This window comes from Epinephelus moara, chromosome 16 (assembly GCF_006386435.1).
Source record: "Epinephelus moara isolate mb chromosome 16, YSFRI_EMoa_1.0, whole genome shotgun sequence".
Taxonomy (NCBI): Eukaryota; Metazoa; Chordata; class Actinopteri; order Perciformes; family Serranidae; genus Epinephelus; species Epinephelus moara.
Genome location: NC_065521.1, coordinates 34,840,491 through 34,865,741, shown reverse-complemented (window position 1 = coordinate 34,865,741; position 25,251 = coordinate 34,840,491). Strand labels below are relative to the sequence as shown.

Sequence of the window (25,251 nt, the reverse complement as noted above, 5' to 3'; positions counted from 1 at the left end):
ACAGCCACCTAAACAGCTGCTGCAACAACTGGTTTGCACAACTTAGGAATTTCTGGTGGATAGTGTCGGCGCCCCATGTACAGAGGCATTGCCTCGCTGCAGTGGCCGTGGGTTCGAATCCGGCTCACGGCCATTTGCTGCATGTCAGTCCCCACTCTCTCTCTGTCTCCCCATTTCACTCTCTGTCCTGTCATTAAAGGCAAAAACCCCACAAAAATAATATTTTAAAAAAAAAGAAAGAAACTGTTCCAGTGAAGCTCATCAACATGTTATCGTCCTCACCAGGGTCTTGACCTGACAGCTGTTCGTCAGCTTAACAGATTTTGAGATTGTGAGGCCGGTTGGAAGTACTGCCAAATTCAGGGAAGTGCTCACTAACAAGGATTTAAAAAAATATACGTCCGAAATATCGATTAAGTGCATAATGTCTTACATCTGTAGCTTAAATCTGTGAAAAACGGGAGCAATAATCAATAACTGCAAAAGTGGTTATTGATAATGAATGAATGAATGATTTGTATGATTTATTTTACTAGCCCCCTTCCTACTGCACAAAAAAACCCACTAACACCCACTAACATCTGGCTTTCGTATTTAGTGGGAAAGGTTACAATGGGATGTTAAGCCTGGGACAAATGACTCAGCAGCAGTCACAGGTATTCATCGGCTCCAGCTTCGGTCTGCAGTGATGGAAATACTAACCCCGGGTGTACGTGCTAATTCACGCCCCTTTTTAGGGGCAAAACATTGACGCACAGCCACAAAATACCGTCAATCTCCATCCAAACAGGACTCAAACATCATTCAGAATTAGGCACCAAGTTTGAAAGAGAGACTGAGTAAGTAACAGATATAAAAAAAAATAAGTAACCACAATAATATTTTTACTGTCTCCAATGCTGCTTTCTACTGATGACTAACAGGTTTTCCAAAGTGTTCGTGACGTCAAACGTGACACACAAAAACAAAACAAAACCCAGAAATACGTACTCGTCTACTGCAGAGCTGGGTTCATGGCTCTGCTCTTCTGGCAATGGAAAATAAGTCTATTGTCTACTTTTAGTGGGTTTTCCTGGTATCTGCACTAATTTTGGTGGGAAAAGGAAAATTATGTCTTATGTGTTAATTTATTATTGACCAATGTGTTTCCTTTAAATTGCTTGGTGCATGTATGTTCAAGTAAAAATATTTAAGACCCTGTACACTGTGTTTTGCTACACGTGTGTATGATGTGACTTTAAACCATTATATGCACTTATCATTTAAATTAATTTTCTTATATCTTCTGGGGTTGTTCTACAATGACATCTCCTTACCACTGATCCGAGAAATCGTCCAGTTGCGTCGGATGCTGGTGGGAAAGTTGGGCAGCTCGAAGACAAAGGGTCCGGCGTTGGGGTCCGTGTCAGCATCAGCGGCAGTGATGTTGACACCGTGGACGTTCTTGTTCACCCGCTCACAGATCTGAGACTCCCTGGGTATGAGTGCTGGGGGGTTGTCATTAATATCTATCAGATAGATCTGCAGCGTGCCTGTGCCGCTGGCTGCTGGAGAGCCTGGGAGCAGAAAGAAGGGGAGAGAAAATTGTATCATGACGGGAGGAAAAGATGACAAGAGAAGATGTGTGCAGTAATAGGGACGATTGAGAGGGAAGAGGGACAGGAGTTGAAGGCCGACAGAGGGGAGGCAAGGGATAAAAGCCAACAAAAAACAAAGGAGAAGAGGTGAAAGGAGCTCTGTCTATTCACAATGGTGATGTTAGAGGTAGAGATGCTGTAGGACTGGAGGAGAATTTCTGGCCTTGACAGAAGTACTTTTGACAGTTGTGGTTTTCAGCTCCTCTTTTAGCCTCAGAGCCAAATCAAAACCATCAGAGTCGATCCAGATGCAGGCACGGCACATCCAATCGCCTAGAGACGGCTTAGGTACAATAATGATGACTGTAACACAATCAAACAAGTCCTTGTCTGTGTGTATTTACACAAAACGAGGAGAGCCATCTATGATTCTGTAGATAAAGGCACGGCTGCCTGCAATATTAACAATGTATTTCTGAAAGTTGAACACGAACATTCTCATTGTGGTGCACGCAGTTCTTCACTCTTACATAAATAATCATCTAAATACACTTGTAAATGCAGAAACTTCAAGCCTCTGTGTTAAGAGGATATATCACTGCATGCTCACATACATATATACAGTATTACTCCCTGCTCACGCATAATCAATGACTCATGAATATGATTTACTCAGCGTGACAGCAGTTGTGACTTTCCAACACTGCACACTATAGCAGTCTATCAAATAATGTATTTTGCTTCTTTAAAAGAGACGATATAGATTTATAAACTCCATTATTCTGTGATAAGTGACAGATTTAACCCCATGCATCACTTTTGTCCACTCTTAAAGGGATATTTTATTTTCAACCAGCTTTGTATCATAGCAATGTTGGTAGTATGTGTAAATGAACTATGATATCCTCCCCTACATCTTGCTAATGCCCACATCTCCCAGCTCAAATCTGCCAAAAGACACCTTTCAGGTCATCCTGCTCTTGGGCTGTTGCTCGAACTACGGATTGTCTTCCGTGTTTTCATATGCTGCTACCTCTCTCTTTCTTTATTTCTCAAACTCAGACCATATCAAACAAACTAGGCAGTGCTGATCAAACATAAACTAGGATTATGTTACTGTATTACTTGTTTCTCAGCTAAAATGTCTCCAGAAACACATTTTAGTGCACTGTTTGGCTTTAATAAGAGCATTTGTGATGAGGAACCTGGTGCTATACAGTTTCCTGTACTTTTAACTGAGGCTGAAAAAACTGAGATCAAGCAGTACAACTATAGCCCCTTTTACACTGCCAGATTTTCCGTGAATGTTGGGCCGTTTTGCCGGCAAGCTGCGAGCGTTTAGACACACAGAGCCAGATTGGCGAGTTGATCCAAGGTGCCCAATTTTCCGCCTCGTAGGGTAGTCACATTGGCGGAACCCTTTAAGTTTAAACAGACTGAGGCGGCCTTCCGCAATGGGAGGAGCTGTTGATGACACCGGACGTATGACCCACTGGCGGTGGATAAACAGGAAACAGCTGATAGCAGGAATTTGCGAGCAGCTAGTAGCAAGAGGGAAACACAAACCTGACAGACACTGTAAAGATGAGCAACTGGGGAGACAAGGAATTGCGCGCCCTCCTTGTCCTCGCAAATAAAGAGGCCATTAACCGTCAAATGACAGGAACAGTGAAGGACAGGCCGACTTACGAGAGAATTGCTGAAGGACTGACCAGCCGCAGCTTCCCTCCCACGTCACTGTTTACGTCACACGCTGAGCTACACGTTTTGTTACTTGCTCACGCCCCCCATTGCCCCGAAAAAGGCACATTCTGTATAAACAGAAGTAGGTAGGCAGCATTTTGATGCACTCCTCGTTTTCAAACGGGCAACTTGCATTATGCCACTCAACAGCAGGAGCATTTATTGGTTCAGTGTGGCGCAGTGCATTCTGGTAATCGTAGGTTATCTACCTGTTGGACAAAATGAATGCCACAGACCTGTTTCTATGTTCTCTCTGCTCATGTAGCACCAATTTCAAAAGTATTTGCATCATTCTCCTGCACAGACAGCCAAGCTCGATGAAAATACCCTCTTTCCACCAGTGAAATACTTCTTTAAACCTGAAGTCATTATGGCATTTGTAGAAATTTAAGTTTTTTAACTAACTGAGTTCAAATTGTCCTATAAGTGTAACTGACTTTACTCACTTTAGGAATCCGATGAACACACGGTTGCTATAGCACTGGTTTAGCTTATTATATCTGCATACAATTTTAGCAACAGTCTTGCTGCACCTACAGATGTGGCTAATTAGGCAGCAATTAAAGTTGAGATATTCTCTGAAATGAACCCCTGTAGATTTTAAACTAACGGTGCAGCACAGTCCATGTTGCAAGTCTGCGGAAATTGTTAAGGCATTTGGAGAAATGTGGTCTGATGCTACTGTGGGCAACCATTGCAGGTGCTGCTTCACCACAATACTGTCAGCCTTGCACTGTAATAACATGCACTGATGCACACAGACACACACAGACACACACCTCATCTGCAGACACAGTCCTGAAACCCTTTGCATTGATTGAACAGAGCAACAGACCATCAGCAACAGCATTTATAGAGAATTGGGAGTAAAGAATAGACACTTTAAAGAATCAGAGAGTGAGGTAGTAGAGTGGGAGAAGAATGCATGACTGTGTACGTGTGGTATGAAAATGTGGCCCAGAGAAATGTGAAGAGAAAAAAAAAAGAGCGCTTAGCAGTATAAAGCTCAGAGCTGTTTATTGAGTGTGTGTCAGGGGGTGACGACCCTTAGCTGCCTCCAATTACGAGTCATTTCCCCGCCATGCCCCACTGGCAGAGCCATTGGATGGAATCAAGCGACCCCAGGGCCCATCTCCGGGATGAGATAAGGGCGATGTAATTTACAAAGATTTATGCAAAGCTGACAGATCTGCCAATTAAACATGGCAACAGAGCAAGACATTTGCCACAAGAGTGAAACACAGTTAAAGACGGGCTGTAAGTGAGTCTGTCGACAGTTTAAGCTCAGTCTGAATGGTAATCAGTGCTGGGGTAGTTATTTTCAAAATATATTACATAATACTAGTTACTTTTATTTGAAGGTAGTAAATTACTTAATAATATTAAAACCTGTGTAGCGTTAAGTTACTGATTACACCACATTTGTGTTCACCAAATTAACCTCAGAAATAGGACAAGGCATGATAAAATAGAAGAGGGCCATGTTGTTTCAGAGTGGAAATTCAAAGTAAAGAAGCTGTTTATTGAAGAGCATTAAAAAATCCAGTGGTGGCCAATACTGCACAGCCTAATGAAGGCTGTCTTCCAGAGCACGGGTCTGGCCCATTCAAGCATTCACATACAGTGGATACCACTTTGTATTAAGATCACCTGCTCGGGGCGCCCATTAGCTCACCTGGTAGAGCAGGTGCTCCATGTACAAAGGCTTTGTCTTTGCCGAAGCAGCCATGGGTTCAATTCCAGCCAACATCCCTCTGCTGCATGTCACCCCCTCTCTCTTTCCCCCTTGCACGCTACCAACTGTCCTATCGATTAAAGGCAAAAAAAGCCCTAGAATATCTTCAAAAATCACTTGCGTATATTAACAATAGTGTAATGATATGGAACAATTAAATAGCCTAGACCTCTTTAAATTAACGAATAGCCTTGGACGCAGGAATGGGCAGGCAGACAAAGGATCAAAGCATGATACATAGGCTTATGAATATGAAACACAATAGACAAACACCAAGGTCCAAAATAAGTGGACTGGTGTGTGAGTCAATCATGATATGGTGAGGGCAGATGAAATGCCAGAGCTGGAAGACCTGCCTGTGGGTTCACAGTCAGCGACCACAACAACAACAGAGAGAGAACTGTGTATACAACCAGGATGGTGTGTCTGCGTTGATCCACTATTGTAGTGTATGTGAATGGAAATGTATACAACAAGCTCACACATATTTGACAGCATTAGCCGAATGTTCTGCTGATCACTGGCACCCTTCTATTGTGTAGCCTATATTGACATGACAAGACGCAAAAACCTTTGGGTGGTCTAAAGTGGTGTAATCCTATCAGTAACGTGATATTACTTTGTTACTGCTTAAAGTCATATATTACTGCAATGCCTTAGTTTCATAACATGTTACCTCCAACACTGCTGGTATTACTATGAATAATACTGTAGATCACTGGATAAAGTTCAGCTGATTGAAGACTTATCTTTGCAACCCTGTCTCATAGAAATTACATCTTAATGTTACTAAACTACTTTCCAAATTATGTTGTTGTGGCAATGAAATCGCTGCCTGGATTATGTTCAGAGACAATGTTTCTCTTAGCTAACAAAAGACTACATTCATGTGCCGCATTGGCTTTAAATGGAGGTGGATGGGGAGGATGTTGGGCATACAGAGTGTAGGACCATGACACCAGCACCACCACCATCCAGGTCGGCATTCAGACTCTTGTCTTGGGTTTAGGCAACAAAAGCACTTTGGTTAAGGTTAGGGAAAGATCGTGATTTCCGTAAAATAAGTACTGTAGAAAAAAAACAATGCTGTAGTCACTACGACTGGATTCTGTATTACAACTTTAACTATTTTGGCAGAAAACAACTGAAAACACTGTCAGTGAACATTTTGCTGATATGTTCACTATCAACATTTTTGGAACTTGCCAGGTACGTTAATTAGCAACATTTCCTAATAAAAGATGTCATTTGTTGGGCATTATGTTTTCCTCAAAATGTATTTCCTGTTAAAATTAGTCATTTGTAAACATAATTTCTCAAAGACAGGACTGATCATTGATCAGACCAAGTCATCAATGATAGATGTGACACTGGAGCCCTGGTAGAGACCTACAACAGTTTCTGCTAAAACAACAACTGATAAACACCAGCTGCAGTCACATGACACATTGTTTGGGTTAAACATGAGCATGTTACAGTCCTGGAGGATTATTAATGTGCACCTCCTCCTGTACTGCCTTAATATGCACATTCAGCACATCCAATGCATCAAAACATTGTTTTCTAGTTGGAGCCGCGCCTCGTTTTCAAACTGTATGGTTTGACTAAAATGAACAATGACAGCAATATAGTCCACGATGAGCAGCGCTAAAATCAACCTGCATAGTTGTCCCTCCATTGTGACATTAGAAAGTGTCACATTTATCTTGCAAGTGTACTCTTCTTCAATGTTTTGTTTGCTTCCTGGATTTTTCCCACATGGAAATTCTGACCAATCAAGAGCAGACGTAGACGTAGAGTTGTCTTGATTTGGTCTGAATCAGGGACTCATTTTGTTCCAAAGTTGCATAATTGCCTAGAGTTGGTTCATGTTCTCACAGCAGCATTTACAAGTGGACAAGATCAAATGCCTTGCACCAGAAAGCTGCTCTTGATTGGAAAAATCCAGGAAGTAAACAAAACATTGAAGAGGAGTACACTTGCAAGATAAATGTGACACTTTCTAATGTCACAATGGAGGGACAACTACGCAGGTTGATTTTAGCGCTGCTCATCGTGGACTATATTGCTGTCATTGTTCATTTTAGACCAACTCTAGGCCATTATGCAACTTCGTAACAAAATCAGTCCCTGATTCGGACCAAAGCAAACGCTACATCTGAAAGCATTCTTACATACCGCTTTGAATGTAATGTCACGTCATCAGTGTGCTTCACTGCATATTTTAAATGTTAAGTGAAGAGCAGTCATAATGGAAAAACTATATTTAGCGACACATTATTACAATGTAATGTTTCACCACAGCCGTATTACTAATGTATGTGTTGTTGTTTTTTTTAAATATTATCCAGCAGCCTCTAAAAGCTTTAAATACATTAACCAGCCCTTAGAGGAACATTTTATTTGACTGTCACTATTTCAACATTATCCAACAAGTTTATCTTAAGTGGCTTCTTGCACATATGGTTATACGCATATACATACTAAATGTACAGTATTAAATGCAAATTGTACAACTAAACCGTTAGCACGCGTGTTTCATAAACGCGCACACACAAACACACACAGTGGCTCTCCCATTCTGCAGCTTTGTTAATCCCAGCCATGTATGGGGGACATGTGGAAGCAGCTTGCCACAGCTGATAGGAGAATTATGTGGGTTTTAACCAGCTAAATAAATAATTATGTTTGTGTAAATTCCTCAAAAGGATTTGTATTAACTCCTTTTTTTTGATGGCGGCTCAGAGATGTGAAGCATGGTGAAAAGACTTGTAGCAAGCCGACCATATGTTCTTTGAAGAGCACATAAACGCACAAACAATACGATAGGTGCTCAGAAAGGAAGACTGTGTGTCAGAAGGGTCTGAGGCAGTCAGATTGTGTCGAGGAGGCGACATTAAAATACGGTAGCAATACAAGTGCACTTCTCACCATGCTGTCACCACCTCTCCATGTTCCGTCCTACGATCCTTACTGTCTCACAGCACTTCTTACCATAATCCCTCTCACGTTATGATGGCTGGCACTCCAGCAACACCCACGTAGTCAGACTGATGTATACACACAAACATGCATACACACACACACACACACACACACTTAACTTTAAATGCTGGCTTCTTGTCTTTTGGACGTCACACAGTTCTAATATCTGCCAAACATTGCCGTTGCATGGCTCCCTAAAAGGTGCACTTTGCAAATGTCAGGTGGACAAAAAACGAATTTCCGTAAGGGCCTATAGGTCCTTTGAGGAAATGGGTAATGTATTGAAATGACAAAGAACTCCAGAAAATCACAGGGAAAGAAAAGAGGCGAGTAAATGAGAGGGTTGTGAAGCGAGTCAGCCTCTTATCCCGCTGCCTCTTCCTTCCCATCAGCACAGCAGGTTATATGTCATGGTGTCTGACATTGTCAATCATCGCCAAACTAAAAAAGCACAGAAACACACACATTTGCTCACATAAATGTGTTTTAAGTCATCACTGCATTCTTTACACATGCTCATACCTATAAATACACCAGTGTTTCAAAGCCAGCTCAATTCAAGGTAAACACACCAGTGTACTGCACGTCACTGATAAGGCAATTTTGGGAGGGGTGAAAAAAGCATTTCCTTCTACTAGAGAAAAATCACTCACTTCCACTTGAGAAAAAGGGAACTTATTCGTTTGCTGTGATTGAGTTGGTGCTCACTTAAACTCGAGTTTCAACTTTGTGGCGGAACAAACATATATATGCCACACTGTGGGAAAGGGAAGTAGAAAGCAGTCATGGACAGAAGATAAGACGGAGAGGAGAGGATCAAGAGTGTGACCAGGTTGTGTGAATCCAGGATTTTCTCTAACTCTAACCCAGCTGCACTGCACTTGAATGCTGCAGAGCCTCTATGTTCTTATATCCCTCTAAATCCACACAAATGTCTTCATTTTCATCAAACAGCAGGCAACATTTTTGACATTTTTCAATCTTACATGTATTTACTCTCAAGCTTTAAACTCCACCTCTACTTAATTGCAAACAGCAGTGAGTGTCATGCTCAAGGACACTTCAGGTATGTTTGAGGGCTTGCGGTCATTTATTTACACATCCCACCCACATGTCTGCAGATGGTTTGGGGGCTTCAACAGGTGACCTTCCAGTCATAAGCCCTGAGTATAAGACAAATATACGGTGTAGGCTATGCTTTACAGTTCCGGAGCACAAGTTTCAGTGAGCTTTCTGGGATGTTTCTTTCTCTGTTCAGGTGTATATTAAACAATCATCCCAGGTCACTGTCTTTCTAAATCATAATTGTTTTGAAGATTACAAAGCAGGGCTGGGTGATATGGTCTATGAATAATATCGTAATATTTTTAGGCCATACCCTGATATTAAAAATACTAAATGAATTACTGTTACATATAGTCTGATGAGGCAGCTACTGTTACTGTAAGTTTAAGTACTGTCATTATAAAGCTAAATAAAGTAACGTTAAAAAAAAGGTAAATAACGTAGTTTTATAATAAAGGTAAATTAAGCACTGTTACAATAAAGGTAAATCAGGTACTGTTATAATAAAGATAAATAAAGTACTGTTATCATAGTTCGAATAAACACAAGAAATTTGTGCTCTAAATAAAGGATCAGCACTCAGTGAATAACCTCCTAAACCCTATGACAAGCTATTAATGCAAGGCTTAACTATGCGGACCAGTGAGCAGTGATAACTAACACGTCTTTGGGGTCATCAGGTGGGAACCTCCTTTTGCCAGTGTTTCGTTCAGTTGGTCCCACAACACCTCCAGGAGGCTAGACACTGATCTCTGGCGTCCCAGAGACACTCCCCTAATGCCAGCTCTCACTGCTCCCCGCACCAACCCAACAACCTGCTTTAGCTTACATTACACATGGCTTTCTCAGCCCAAAGAGCATAGCCACCTTCAACAAACCCAAGCTCCGTTGATGCGAGCTCCAGGTAGCGACCGTGCTAATACTACCTTTCCTAGCACATTCACCATACTCTATTTCACATGCTACATATCATAACTCCAATATGAGCTAAAGTTAAGGGAGATAGAAAAGATAAACTCACAGGCGTTCTCAGCCCAAACAGCACTGCCACCTTCAACAAACCCAGGCTCTGTTGATGCACGCTCCAGGTAGTGACTGTGCTGATACTACCTTTCCTAGCACATTCACCATACCCTATTTCACACGCTACATAAAGTTAAACAATGTACTGTTATAATAAAGGTAAACAAAGTAGTGTTATAATAAATCTAAATTAGATTCAGATTCAGATTACTTTATTAAATACCCATAGGTAGATTTTTTTTGCAGTCCACGAAGCAGTCCTCAATCATGTCTTTAGTTTTTGAGGTGTTCAGCTGAAGATAAGACTCTTCACACCACCTGACAAAGTGCTCAGTGATAGGTCCGCGGCTGGTCTCATTGTCCTTCAATAAACTAACAATAACTGTCATCTGCATACTTTAAAATAAAGTACTCTAATAATAAAGGTAAACAAAGTACTATTATTTTAAAGATAAATAAAGTACTGGTTTTATGTTGTAAGCACCCGGCTCATCTCGGGCTGAAACTATTGATGTTTTTGCTGTAAACTTGAAGCTTCGGTCAACAGTTAGCTTTTAGCAGTTAGCAGAAAGTAGAAAGAAACTAACAGCTAGTAGTTGTAGGTGCAAGTCCCACTGGTGTTTCATAGTCGGAAAATGTGACTAAATAGTTGCCGTCTGGAGCCATGCAGACAGAAAAACACACACCAGTCTGCTCATACACTATCGCCCAGGTGAGAGTGGTTTAGATGGGCTGGGGGAGTGTTTGTGACTTATCATGTTTGTGGGAGAGAACCGAAACACCAAAATGAGTCTCATGCCAGTGGCTTAAAAAATGATGTGACAATTCATACTCATTGATCGCAGTATAATAATTGTATACATCCCACATGGAACAAGCAGCGATACATCGAGTATAATCGACATATTGCCCTCCCCTACTACAAAGAACTTACAGTTAAGAACAATTATTGGGTGTAAAAAATTACCACAGGGAAATCGACTAAATGATCATTATTGGTCTTCAAGCTCAGCCAACATTCTGATAGAAACTCTGATGATGAAATGTGAAAATGGTCAGTTGTTTAAAAGGATTCATAATAGAATAATAGAAAAAGTAGCTGTCATAGTTTCTCTGTCATCAAAAACAGTAGAGGCTCAATTGTGCCAATTATGCAATGTATTTTTTTTTTTTTTTAGTAAATCCAAATAAGCACATTAATCCATGTTATTATAATAGTACTTAAATTTATAATAAATTAGATTAAACTTCAGTCTTTTAGGGGATGTAAAAAATAACTGTGCAGGAAGGTTTAAACATGTAGGAATGACGACGTACATAGAAACGAAAAGAATAGCATACTGGAAGGAGCAGCCTTGATTACTCTGATTTTAAATAAAAATGCTCACTGATGTGTGAAACATTACAAGAGAATCTTACCGTTGTCTGTGGCCAGGAATGTGGCTTCATATATATTATTTTTGACGTAGACAGATTCCCGGTCGAGCATTGCCGTGGTTATGATCTGACCATTGGTTCTGTTGATGGACAACCAGTCAGCTGGGTCGTTCAGCTTTGAATACCTAAAGACACACAAGGACAGATCGATGGAGAAGTTAGCGCTGGCGTTTCTGTGTTTACAAGCAATTGAAAATTTTCTCTTGCATCTGTGCATACAGAGACTGTCTACACACACACACACGCACAAAATCACAACAGCCTGACCTTCACACAGTTTAATTCTTCATTGACTTCTCCTCCAGAGCCTGCAGCCTACAGTCAATTTCACCTCATTTTTCACTCCTGTGTACCAGGCATTGAAGTCAATTACCTCCCTAGTTAAGCACTGCTGCAACTGCTGGTGTGTGTGTGTGCTGCATGTACATATTCTAGGAAGTGTTTGCTTATGCTGGAGAGTGCTTAACTGCCTGGCAGGGTTATATACAACACGCATGTTTTAGTGCTTGCATGTTTGCAAATGTCAGTGTGTGTATGGGGAGTCTGCTCATAGGGTGGAGACAGGATGATAGGATCACAGTGCTGATCGTCAAACAGGAAAGCGATGTGGTAGCAGGTGGCAACATCCCCTGGGATAAAGGGCAAGGAGAGGAACAGGGGATCATCTTCAGGATTGAATCCCAATCTCACACTGATCTAGCTGTTCTTGTTTCTTGGGCATTTGTTGCTTTCGGCTCGTTCCGCACTCTCAATTCTATCAGATCTCTCTCAACCCAAGCCGCCTCAACCTCATCTTGCTGTGCTTGTGTATTCATACATTTTCTTATCCCTGTCTGTATCTCCTCATCCTCGTCTCATTCCCTCTGTGATGCAGAGTTCATCAACTGTTACTTCTCTCTTGGCTGCAATCTCACTTTGGTGTGTGAAACATCGTCTGTGGACATGTGACACCTTGGCCTCACACAACAAGGTTTCTACATCAATCCGATTTCATTTGCTGAATGTCAGTTTGGGCAATAAGGCCATGTTACGGGACAAACACTCCCAGCTTTTAAATCCATCCAAATTGAAATGGACTTGACCTTAACCTTGCTTTTATATTTATTGAATTGTAGTGTACTTACAGTTAGTGTGAAGCCAACCTGTTTATTCCTGTTCGATTAAACACTGCATTTATATTTCTACTCACATGAAGGAGAGTGAAAGCCTGGAGGGGTGGGTGGCAGTGAGGAGGCAGGGAGGGTGGGGGGTGGACAGAGAGTATAATCTCTCTCCTGCAGTTAGGGAGGTGGGATTTTCCCAGCAGGCAGTAGGCATGATCCCAGGCGTAGCACAGTGCGGGGAAGGGGATCACAGAGATGACATTCCCACACTCTAGACGGTTTCACATGGGCTAGCCAAGCCCACCGCCACTAACTGGCGGACTGTGAAATCACCACCAGGACTACAGTGAGTCCATCACAGTGGGAGGGTGGGATAAAAGAGTGAGGAATACGATCAGGGATGGTTGGGTGGGGAAAGAGAGACAGGGAGAGGTGACATTCGGAAGTAGCAGCATGGCTGTATGATCTGGTTTTAATATCCTCATTAGGACTGACTTGATACCTACTGCTACTCTGTGTCCAACTGCATCTCTATTGGCTGTGCCATGCCAAACTGACTCTCTCCGTCTGGGCTGAGGGAAAAAATGTTCTTTTTGTCTTTCCAGTGGAGGGCAGACAAACTGATGCACTTTATACTGAGCAGGCGGAAATTAAAGGGTCAATTCACGCAAATAACAGGAACATTATTCTTGGAAAGAAAAGCTATACAATTTATCAAAAAAATGGTTTGACATTTTGGGAAATGTGCTTTCTTTCTTAACATTTAAGATAAGAAGATTGATTCCAGTCTCAAATATGTATGCTAAATATGACGCTAGAGAGCTCCCAGGATGAATGCAGCTCTCTGCTCAACTAAACTGCAGGTTGTAAATTACAAAATTAAAGGGAGCATCATTACCAAAATTCAACATAGATGCATTGTAGTCTTTTTACATTTTTATAGATGACCTATGTTTTATACAGTGTCTGGAAATGAATTTTGCATGATATTTAAATTAGTTTATATTATCTTCACACATTGTGGATCTTACTCTGATTAGCATTAAGATGGGGAGCAGGGGTAAACAGCTAGCTAGCGCTTCCAAAGGTTACAAATTAACATGGCATACTACATCATATTTGTTTTATTTGCACTGTTACCAAACTAGAGTCCTGGAGTCTGCAAATTGCCTTGCAACTTCCTAGTGACTAATCACTCATCTTTACCAAGAATACGCTGGCACATAACTGATGTGTTAATTAACTTAAGAAGTGTTGATACTATATGCTAAGCGAATTGCCTGCTGGCTCCAGCTTCATATTTAGCATACACACAGGAGAACGTTATCGATCTTTTCATGTAACTTTCGACAACATGCCAAACCATTCCTTAAAATATGAGCAGCACAGAATAATTTATGTTTACCTCAAGTGTGTGGGGGTTAAAACAAAAAACTCTGAGATAGATACCTCGAAATCTGGGCAAATAAAACTAGAATCATCTGCATAACTATAACACTTGGGGCTGCCCCCAACTAAGAGTTTTCCTAGCTGATCAACAGTTGTCATTTAGGGCCATTAGTCAACTAGTCACCCGCATGTTTACGATATTAATTTAATTATTAAATTATATAATTTGGGCGGGGCAACACAATAGTTTGAGTTGAAGGTGTGAGAAAGAATAGTGTCAGTAACATTGTTAACACTGTGCTACATTACAGAGAAATACAAACCGTACTAATGAACCTTCATTAATATAGGCCTATATTTTATCTACAAGTGCACGTCACACACTGAGCGAGCCGCCTGTTAATGACGCTGTCGGCTAATGGGCATGTAGCTACTTCCATGTTTCACCTTGGGTTCGTCCTTCACCTTCTCAAAATGATCCCACACTTTGGATTTCCTGCCCGACATGTTATTAACTAGCCTGTGGAATAACTGCAGGTACCAGCCCTGGAAATTTACCTGAGTCCTGTCTGACTGCTGAGCGTGGCCACTTCCTGTGTCTGTCCTTTCACATTAAATCCCCACATGGTCCAGTCATGTAGGTTTTGATAGGTATTAGGTATAGGTTTGTTTCCCTGACCAAGCGACCAATGAAATCTTGCCGACTCATGATGGTGGACTAACATTTGGTCGACTATTCTGTGGCAGCCCAAATAATAATAATAAGAGAGATAACATGATTTTTGCAATTTGGATTAACTGACCCTGTAGAAAGTGTTGTGTGACTTTGTGAGAGCAAGAGTTTTTCCTCTATAATGGGCTATAAGATACCACCAGAACCTCTTCTTTCCTGCTTTCACTGCACGATAGCACAAGTGGCTGTATGGTCTTTGATGATAAAAGCCATAAGACAAAGGTTTGTTCACAAAGCAGAGTGCTCTGTCCACCACTACACTTTAATTAAGTCTCCTAAACAGCCCTCAGTGCAGATGTAATAAACCTTATAAGAGGCAAACAAAGTCCTGAGTGAACAGTCCTTGTAGCCAAGCTAATTTCCAACAGACTTAATACACTGCATTATTAGTTGACTTCTTAAGGTAAACTTCAGAAAAGTTGAGGGCAGTATGTGGCTGGCTTTAAGCAGTCACTTTCACTTTTTCTGATAGTGCTCAGTAAGCGATTGGGCTACTCTGGCCATTAAGAGTGATGATTGTAAAAACACCCACAGTGTTTTTGTTTACAAGTCCCAATTGTCAACAACATTACTGTGGGCAATTGGCAGTTTCCATCGCTAACTTTTTAATGAAGTGCTAGGCCAATTTTTTGTCCTCTTGGAAAGGTAAACAGTTCTTGTTTACTCTAGCGCTATTTTGGAATAAAAAAATCGCTTATATTTTGTGTGAAAGTTTTACTCTCCCTTCCTGTGGCTTATTTCCAATGCTTTCCCGAGCTCTCCTCCACCCGAAGGTTTCTCTCATTTGGGAGTTGGTCGGTGTGTGAGTATAGCTGGATGTATGATTAGGCCTGGCAGGTTAGTGATCTTAGCAAGCAGCAGGGAGAGGTATGACATTTATTTTTCAAACCCCCGACCCTGAGGATGAAAAATGCATGTCTCAAACTTAGCCAAGGAGGTTTGGGTAATCATTTATGCCAGTGTCTCCAGTCCCATGTCTCGACCTTACTGGTTGGGTGTCTGACAGGTGATGCATGATCCCTCACTCCCCCTCCCGCTCCCCCTCACCCCTCTCCTGTCCACATTGCCTCTTCCCTAATCCCAACAGGACACTGTCAGTCTGTCCCTCCTTTGATAAGCACCTCTCAAGTTCAAACCTTGACCCGGAGTCAGCTCACCATCCTCAGCTCCCTCCACGATCCCTTTGGTCTTTTTTCACCTTACTTTCGACTTTAACGGCTCGCTCTAAATCTTCCCCTCGTCTCTCTTCTCTTTATGCATCTCCAGCATCCATTTACAAAGACATACAGCTTTTTGTCTTATGCACAGACATACACCATAAATTAGATGTAATGCAAACTGTGGTGTCATATCTAAATGTCTCCCCAGTGCAAACAGACATGTCAGCCAACTACTTGATTGATGGGGGGTTGAGACTTGCACACTGAGATCAGTCTTGTGTGATAAAAGTTTGAAAATGAAAGTGTAATAGGGTGATGCAAACACTGTAAAGGGTTTTAGCCGGTTGGCAAGAATGAGCCCCTGAATTTCTTTTTCTTTAGAATAATGAGAATTCAAGAGACAGAGGGAACAGCTGTGATTAGTGTCTTTGCATTACAGTCTAGAGGAGATACATTTTATGGGACTGCTGTAAAGCAGGGGGATTGATGGTGATCCTATCCAGATGGATCTGAATGAATGAGGTGGTGGATTTGCCATCTCTCCCGTCCTGCCTTCTCATGTGGCGAGAGCAGAGGAAGGAGATTCGGTTTGTGTTTGTGTTAAGGAGACCGTGACAGACCACAGCGTGCTTGTAAAAGGGTAACTTATCTCTGAGATGTAAAGTACTGCAGTCTTGTGCAGGTCATGGAAAAAAACAGGGAGGAAACCAAAGAGGTCAAAGTAAACTCAGCAGGGAGAGAGGATGAGTTCGAGAGAGAGAGCCCAGCTGGTGACTTTGGCGTCTTCCTAAATTATAATGTACACCCAATTTACTCTCATTTGCTGTGAAATTAGCTGGGAAATTTGTTTAGATCTTTTCCCCAGAGAAAATGGGAAGGAAGGGGCTGTTGGAGTGTGAGGGTTGGAAGGAGGTGGTATTAATGTCACAGCTGTGTTATCAACTCAATTGCTGCACCATACTGTGCCCGTTATAAATTACACCAATGCACTCACTGTAATCTATAAGGAGGGTTGTGCTTATGGTCACATGTAGAATGATACATGTGAGTGGAAACCACAGAAATAGTTTAAGAGTAGAGTGGACATTCCCATTCAAATCAATACATAAGGATGGCCAGACCGGTGGCCATTTTGCCTTTGAAAATAACTTTGCCTACTGTAGCGGGCTAACTTCTGTATAAACAAGGATGCTCAAAGTTGTTATGACCGAGTGCCAGTTTATGGTTGCAGTTGCAAGTTGTCCACCAAAATCACTAACTTTAGCTAACAGCACTAGCATTGACGACAGAACGTAATTCCTGGTAAGTGCCACTAGGTGCTATGCAATGAGTAGTTGTCATGCCTAACCTGACAGATGCTTGTTAGGGGGGCACAGCTGTCTCCTAGTACTGCATTAAATGCTGGCCATTTAAAGTGAAAGTACTGAAATGGATCACAAACGATTAAAATATAATGCATGAATTTCATACCAAGTTCTGGGACCACACAAAATGTTTCTGAGGGCCGCCATTGGGCTTTGGACTGCACTTTGAGCAACACTGGTATAAACTGACTGAGGGCAGGTTTTTGCAGTATCGACCAAATGAGCAGGGGAGCATTACGAAGTATGGAGAGGCATCTTCTGTGCACTTTCTCTGTTGCCTTGCTGCTAGAGAGGAATTAAGGATTGCTGGATTCAATTGCTTTATAAGTTTGTCGCTAAGAAAGAGAATCACAATCTTTGGTGATGTTTGGCTGTGTTATCCATGTCTCTAATGTCAGATGTCAGGGAGATTTTAGTTGAGTTTTCATTATGAATGTGATAATAGGCCTAAGCTACACAGTGAGCGTCAACAAGATACAGACAAAATGAAACTGCTGGCTTAGTGTGTACGGTAGGCCAAAACAGAGGGTGCGTTCCAAATTGCATACTTTGTCTTTTTTCTTTTAGTACATACCGCAGCTGCCCTAAAAACGTACGTACTGTTGCATGCAGTATGCACACAATGGGGACATATTACTGTCTCATAACATTACGCTCTGAACTCAGACCCTCTTGCTTTTATATTCGTTACCTTGGAGTTCGCCAGAGACGGAGATCAACCTGGAGAGCTCTGCTGTTGTTACTTTGCAATGTGTGTAGATTGACTTTAAATTTATAACTGCACAGATTGTAGATTCTAACATATATTTGTGACAGTGAAATTACATCTGCAGTTCTCTGTCATTGTTATTGTCTTTGCCATAGTTATTTCCTTTTGTTGTTTGTAATCTTTATGATTATTTTGTTCACTTAAGCAATCAATATTCCTATAATTACTATTTGACTGGTCATCAGTTACTTGAATGCAGTGCCATCTGAGCCGTCAATCAGCTGTCATCTGTTTGCAGCTCAGTCGATGTGACCTATTGTCCGCTGCGCAGAGCATTGTGGGTCAGAATGGACAGAAAAGCATATTGCTAAAGCGGACTGGATGTAGTAGAACATCCTGGTATTTATGGCATGCTGCATTTAACATACTATGTATTGGGACATACTGAATCTTTCTCTGGCACACTATATAGTATGGTAGTATGGGTATTAGAATGCACAGAGAGTTCTCAAAATAGTGAGCAACACTTTACGGAGCCAGTACTGTGTGTTGTCACCATAACAGCTAACAACAATCGCCCTTTTTTTTCTGAGCTATTCAAATGACCACGGCAAACAGTTAAATGTCTGTTCTACTCTCATTCTGTTTCGACGGTGGATATAGACCTCGGTGGGTCAAGACCTTGGAATCAGCTCACTCCACCAAGTTGACTCATTCATCTGACATTGTCACATGAAACAGTGGTTCACCGGCTGAAATAAAAAACAACCAATCAGCTCCACAGGTGGAACTAATGCTGTTGTCAAGCAGTGCACTGGAAACCAATGAGGAGTAATAATAACCATGGTAAGTACTATAGACAAGATAGATGCTGCTATGGACGCTGTTCTAAATCCATGTCTTCTAAATATCACCTGACACCATTCGTTTTTACTTCCCTCTGCTCTACTCTTAAAACCCCCATAAAACAGGTATGTTGGCATGGTTACACATCAGTGTGAACCTAATTTGATGTTAGATTCAGGCGGATATGTTCGTCTCAAGTGATTGGTTTGGGAAAATCAAATCTCACTCCCCCATGGAAATCAGTTAGAGTGGACACAAAGCCGGACTGAAGAGTGCAACGAGTTGACAATTCTGTCTGATATCAGGTAAGTGGAAGCACACATAATCTAAAGCTTTCTCTTTGCAACGTCAATACAGAGCAAAGTGTACTTAATAGATTACCTCTAAGTTTGAAAGGCCATAATGCAGTCCCTGCTACTGTCAAGCTGACAGCAGGACTGACGAAAATGCCTGCTGGTCATTTAAAGGTTGGTTTACATTTAAAATCCAGGGAGGCTTAGCGCAGAGAAAGAACACTGCAGGTGGACATAATGCTGTGTCAGGCGTTTGGGCTCGAGCCAGCTGTTCTCTTTATTCTCCCCCTCCCTCCATCCTGTTCTCTCTCTCTCTCTCTCTCCCTCTCTCGTGCTGTTTGTGTGTGTATGTGCAGCTGCATGTATGTGCTCATGAGATCTACACAATACACACACTTCTGATTACCCCAGAGGCTATTGCTCCCTATTAACCTTACCCTCCTTACTAAGAGTTCTCCGGTGGCTCGTAAACTTTGCGCAGTAAGACTTTGAGAGATGGGTGATGCCAAAATATAGTCCCCTTGTTGAACTTTGACCTCTAACTACTGACATGGAACCTATCCAAGATTCTTTTAGCCTGCTGTTAGTGCATATGGAGGGATTTCTGCTGCCAGGCGTGTACTTACATTGCAGCTAGCCAGACTCTCATCAGACTATACTTTTATGGGTCTAGAGACGCTCCGTTTGTAAAAAAAAACAACTTATCTGATAAGATCTTAATGATTTTGCACCAGAAGAAACTTAAATTAATGACATGCTATAAAAATGTCAGAATTAGCCCAGTCTGTCGTGTGATCTGTTGTCGTCACTCAGTACCTGATTGTCTGCTGCATCTGTAGTCGGTCGGGATCGGAGGCTGAGAAGGTCGTCAGGCTGGTGCCAGCGGGGACGCCCTCCTCAAAGCGGATGTGTTTTGGGTTCGTGGGGAAGTAAGGGGGCTCGTTGACGTCCTGGACAGATATGGTGACTCCAGCTGTGGACTGGAGCGAGGACTGGATACCGCTGGCTAGGTGGGCCTGGTTGGACACCACCACTGTCAGCATGAAGGCACGGTTCATCTCAAAGTCTACTGGCTGGAGGAAGGAAGGGAGACAATGACAGTGTGTGAGAGGAGAAAGTTAAACTGAATTCATGCAGCTTAAACATTATAAAACTCTTTCTTGCTTGGTAAACAATCAAAGGTTATAGACAATGAAATCCAGTATGAGGGATCAAGTTAAGCACTGTGTACATCAGCAACGTTTCACCCCTTATAGTAATATTTTATCTATATCTGTGCTTCTTTATCAGAGGTACAAATGTCAGTTTCACATATTTTATTACAGGATTTCCCAAATAAAAAATTCAGCAAATAAATAAACAGTGATTCGATACAATAACATTTATAACCTTTTAATAAAAGTACGGCAAACCTACCACAAATAAAAGCCTCAAAAAATATCACATGGGTGATCAACTTTCTCTGTGACAGTCTGAACAAATATTGGACATTATAAACTATATTTATTTGGTATTCAACTTATGGCCCCCATGAAATCTGTTTGATTTTTCCCAGATTTATTTTTCCCACAATTTCTGTGTTTTAAATTTAAGCACATTTTGTCATCAACAATTCAATAAGAAAATATTAAGAATTTCACAAATATCACTGAATTTGAACACAACAATGTCCTATTTCTTGTTCAAAGATAGCAGTCAATTACAGCTATAAAGCTTCACATCTGAGCCTCTGCTATTAATTTAGCTGTTAGTGTTGCATTGCTCTGTTTTTTTGAATGACTTGAATCACAAAGGGCCAGGTTCACATTTCTGTAAGGTCCAACAATAACCTTCACTGTCAGGATTTTTATTCCAATATTAAAAAAATATTTATGATAACTTCTTTATTTATAATTCTCAATTTAATTTAATTTAATTTAATTTTATATACTTTATTAATCCCAAAGGGGGAAATTCAGTGTTTTCACTCTGTTGTCATACACATATACACACAGGGCCGAAATACACACACACATGCACAAACAGGACCCATACATGCATTAAATGGAGAGATGCCAGAGGGACACAGGAAACGTGTTTTATACTTGCTATGACTGTAACCCAATTTATCTTAGTTCCATGTGTATTTACACTGTGTTAACACCTTATTTTGAAAAGCTGACAGTCATATGTGTATCCTGGGCTATTTCAATGGATTTACAGGTGTATGGGAGCACTTCAACTTCAGCTGCGGCTGGATTGACCATGGAGATGCAAGTGATGGCTAGCTTGATGCAAAACATCAGGCGCTGCCTCTGGATCAGCCAGGTATCACATGACAGGATTTGACCCAGCTTGGCTGTCCGAGAAAAAGACTGCGGTCAAGCTAGCAGTCACTCACATCTGCGTAGTGAAAGGCAGCCGACAGTTAAGTTGGAGACACCACAGGCAGAGCAGAACAAGATGTCTGTCCCTCCCCATGTCGGCTGCACTGCCAGTGTGTGAGGAAGAGCCGAGCCCCTCCCTCGTTGAAACAGAGAGCAGAGGATAAAAGCAGCGTTCCGTAAATTACAACACAGCAGCATAGTTTTTTTTTCTGTTAATTTGGCTCAGGCGCTCTGAAAAATGCTTGTAATAGTAGGGAAAATACATTTTCTTACAAATTCCATCCTCAGTTTGGTGAATTATATTCAGCGTTTTACAGTTGACTCCATTTTTACTACCTAAATCTTTATCTGTGTTTTCCACACCGTGAAAATCACAGGGCGCTACACTTTTATCATGGCTCTGGACTGTATTTATCATGTCATCCTGTACATATAATTTTATAATCTAATGAAATTTAATTATGGTTAAAATAAATATTCTTCACTTGAAACTACAATCTTCATTATGAATTTACAGGTAGAGATAAATAAAGCCTAAAGATAATAAAGCCTTTTCCCATGTTGTGCGGTCAGCGATTATTACTACCTATACCAGCATCATTATCATTATTACTTTTTATGAGAAAACCATGTCAAGTATTTAAGCATATATTACGCTTATTATAGTGTTAAAGCTCCTGTCAACAATTCTCTTTCTGTCTGTGCCTGGGGAATGTTCACTGAACCTTGTTGACGATAAAGGACATGATAAATGAACAGATGCCGTGTCAAGTGCTCCCCTGATGAATTGGACCCATATTCCCTCTAAACTACTAACCAACACACACACATATATACACACATCCTGAGAAGAGGCAGCAGGGCTTAGACTATTCATAGGGTGCTGTCATGGCTCTGCCTTTTGAGTGTGAGTGTGTGTATATGTGTACTCTACAGGGGTTTTTACCGGCTGAGCCTAAACCAGAGTGACAGTTCTGTGCTCTCCTAATGAAGACTACACGATCAGGTTCAAATGACAACAACAACAACAAGCGAGGAAATAAAAAAGAGAACAAATACGGTGCTTGTAGGTGCTGCTGGCACATTTCTAAATAGGCTGGTGATGATTACTGCCGCAAGGCTTGTGTCTGTGGTGTTTGATGGTGATGTTAATGACTCTGAGCATATCTGTATGTTGCATTGCCTGAGTGTTATCAGTGGACAGTGTGGCAGCACGGCTCTGATATAAAAAAAGCATTCTTAATCAGGCCGCATTGTTGACAAGGGCACTGGTGTTTGTGTGCGTGCTAGTTGCTGTGACAGTTTATATGTGTATGCACTCAGATGTGAGTGTATAGGTGTGTATTCGTGTGTGACCCCATTGGTACGCTGGGAACCCATTTACAGGCAAAACACGCTCAAGGCTCTTTGATCTACAGCCTGTGGTATTCAGAGCACGGGGGGGTCTAGAGTATAGCTGTAGGCTAACTGAAACACGCATACACACTCGGACACACACACCCTGAGGGAAGCCAGAGGGGTGAGAGGTCAATAACACGGCTTCCATCTTTTGCCCATGAGCCATGACATCTTACATCTCCTCTGTATCGCTTCACTCGTTCCTCTCTTTCCCTCTTGCTTAATTTGTTCTGCTGGACTCCAACTTCCCACCCTCTCGTCTTCTCACCTCTGCCCCCCATCCCGCCCCTTGGGATGTGCACCCTCCTGCGAGTCTGCATCTCTCAATCCTCACAAATCTGTCCTCGCCTCACTTCTCTCCCCATCTCCACATCCCCTGTCATCTTCCGTGTTTATAATAAGCTGTGATTTACATATCTTAATGACTCATTCGAACTAAGCGGCTCTGTTTGTGTATTTTTATGCGTGCTTGTTTGTCTACTGGCTCTATTACCGTACGGCAAAATGAGAATGCGTCTCATAAAGTCCCCAGAGAGCAGTGTAAATGTGTGACATGTTCTGGTTAAGACCTCAGCCCTTGTTTACAGAGGAGCCCAGGTCCCTTGTGGGAGATTGCTGCATACCTGGGTGTCAGTGTGATACGATGTGTCTGTACCGGCAGCCACAGATCCTTGGTAAAAATAGGAAAACCAAGGTAGAGCCTTCTTATGGCGTCTTGACTTTACCCATATTGAGTGTGATATGAACCATTCCGGCTCACTTTTCCCGGAGCGAGCTGAAGCCCCTCTGTTTACTTGTTGAGACAGTCTATTTCTCGTTCCTTCCCAGGGGGTGTCCTGTCTCTTATTTTATGATTTCCTGATAACCTCCCATGGGTCTCTAAGGAAGCTCACGGCTACCCGGCTGCCTGCTGAATTTTACATCAGGGAGTGAGAGGAATGGATTATAAAAGGCAGTCATCTAGAGATAATGAAGAGAAGCAAAATGCCAATGCTCATTGCTCAGGGTGCTGTGGGAATTACAGGGCGATGTTATTGCTATTTTTTAAACATTATTGTAGGATGTGAGATGTGATTTGCAGGAGTCAGATGCACGAGTTGAATACCCCTGGGTCCTAAGGGTCACACGAATAAGCAAGTTATTTCTACAAAAGACATGCGGCATGATAAGCACATTTATAGTGAGCCACTCATGGATGAACACAGAAATACAATGCTAAAGGCCATTCAACAGGGCACACATCTACACAGCTTACATACACACACACACACACACACACACAACAGATGAATATCCTACAGATTTTTACTCTGTAGTCCATTTCCTATATCTTTCTCCCAAATAGGTTAAAACCCTCTTCACAACCTCCATCTGAGAGGTTGAACACTAACATAGCAGGTTGTTACAAGACATGGTTTTGTTGTTGCTGTCATTTACCACAGCAGCTAGAACATTATGAGTGTATAAAAACCGTTGCCTTTGTAATTGAGAAATCAATACTTAATTTGCTACAGTGGTCTTGCCAGCCATTGTGTTTAAGTCTGTGTGTGAGTGTATGAGCAGTTTCTGAAGGGCACAGCGGCCTCCAATCCCTCATTTGGACATAAGGGGGCATATGAAAGGCAAAGACCCTGGCCTGTCCCCATTTAACTCTGTGGTCTATAATAATTTTGCTTGTGCCTGAATCCAGAGGGGATCCAACAGTCTGCACAGAAAAAGAGATGACACTGTTTCTAAACTGAGCGTGTTCTGATAGGCGCGCGTCTTACCTTCACCACGGTGACCATGCCGTCGTTGGTGACAGGGTCAGTGCGGATGGTGAAGTGCCCAGAAGGGTCTCCACTGATGATCCTGTAGATGGCGTTCCAGTTAGGCGAGTGCGGTTGGTCAGCATCTATCACCGTCAGATTGGCCACCACGAGATCTACTCGGTTTTCTGGGACCTCACCGGAAAACTGCAAAAAGTAGAGTAAAATGTTACCTTGTGATCAGTGGTGCTCTCTGATACAATATCTGCCCCACTCACTGTCCACCCGGCATAAATAACTGGAGGCCGACATTACAGTCTTTTAAGCTCAGTTCAGACCAATGATTTGTGACGAGATGAAAACGTTTTAGATTACTGCTGAGAAAGTTGCAGCGGTGTTAACTGGCTGGTCCAAGCTCGCCTCAAACTGGCTAATGGTGTCTTTCTGGCTTTAGAACAAAAGGCATGTCTCCAATTTCAACGGCCAATCGACTTGTGGTGACGTCTCCTGGTCAAGTCAAAATGACCACAGACTGTGTTTGCTTGCTGTGGTAAGTGCTCTGTCCCCGTCAAGCCCT

The 25,251-nt window shown here is 41.9% G+C and overlaps 1 protein-coding gene across 1 annotated transcript in view; it reads right to left on the bottom strand.

Moving 5' to 3' along the window:
- The window catches only part of LOC126403253 (cadherin-4-like), a 329,744-nt gene that overhangs the window by 9,371 nt on the left and 295,122 nt on the right, over positions 1–25,251 (bottom strand). Inside the window, exons 10-13 of the mRNA XM_050065819.1 lie at positions 24,696–24,881; positions 19,979–20,235; positions 11,548–11,690; positions 1,317–1,556 (exon numbers count right to left, since the gene is read on the bottom strand). Of these exons, the coding sequence (XP_049921776.1) occupies positions 1,317–1,556; positions 11,548–11,690; positions 19,979–20,235; positions 24,696–24,881 (826 nt within the window). The remainder of the gene's footprint in view (positions 1–1,316; positions 1,557–11,547; positions 11,691–19,978; positions 20,236–24,695; positions 24,882–25,251) is intronic.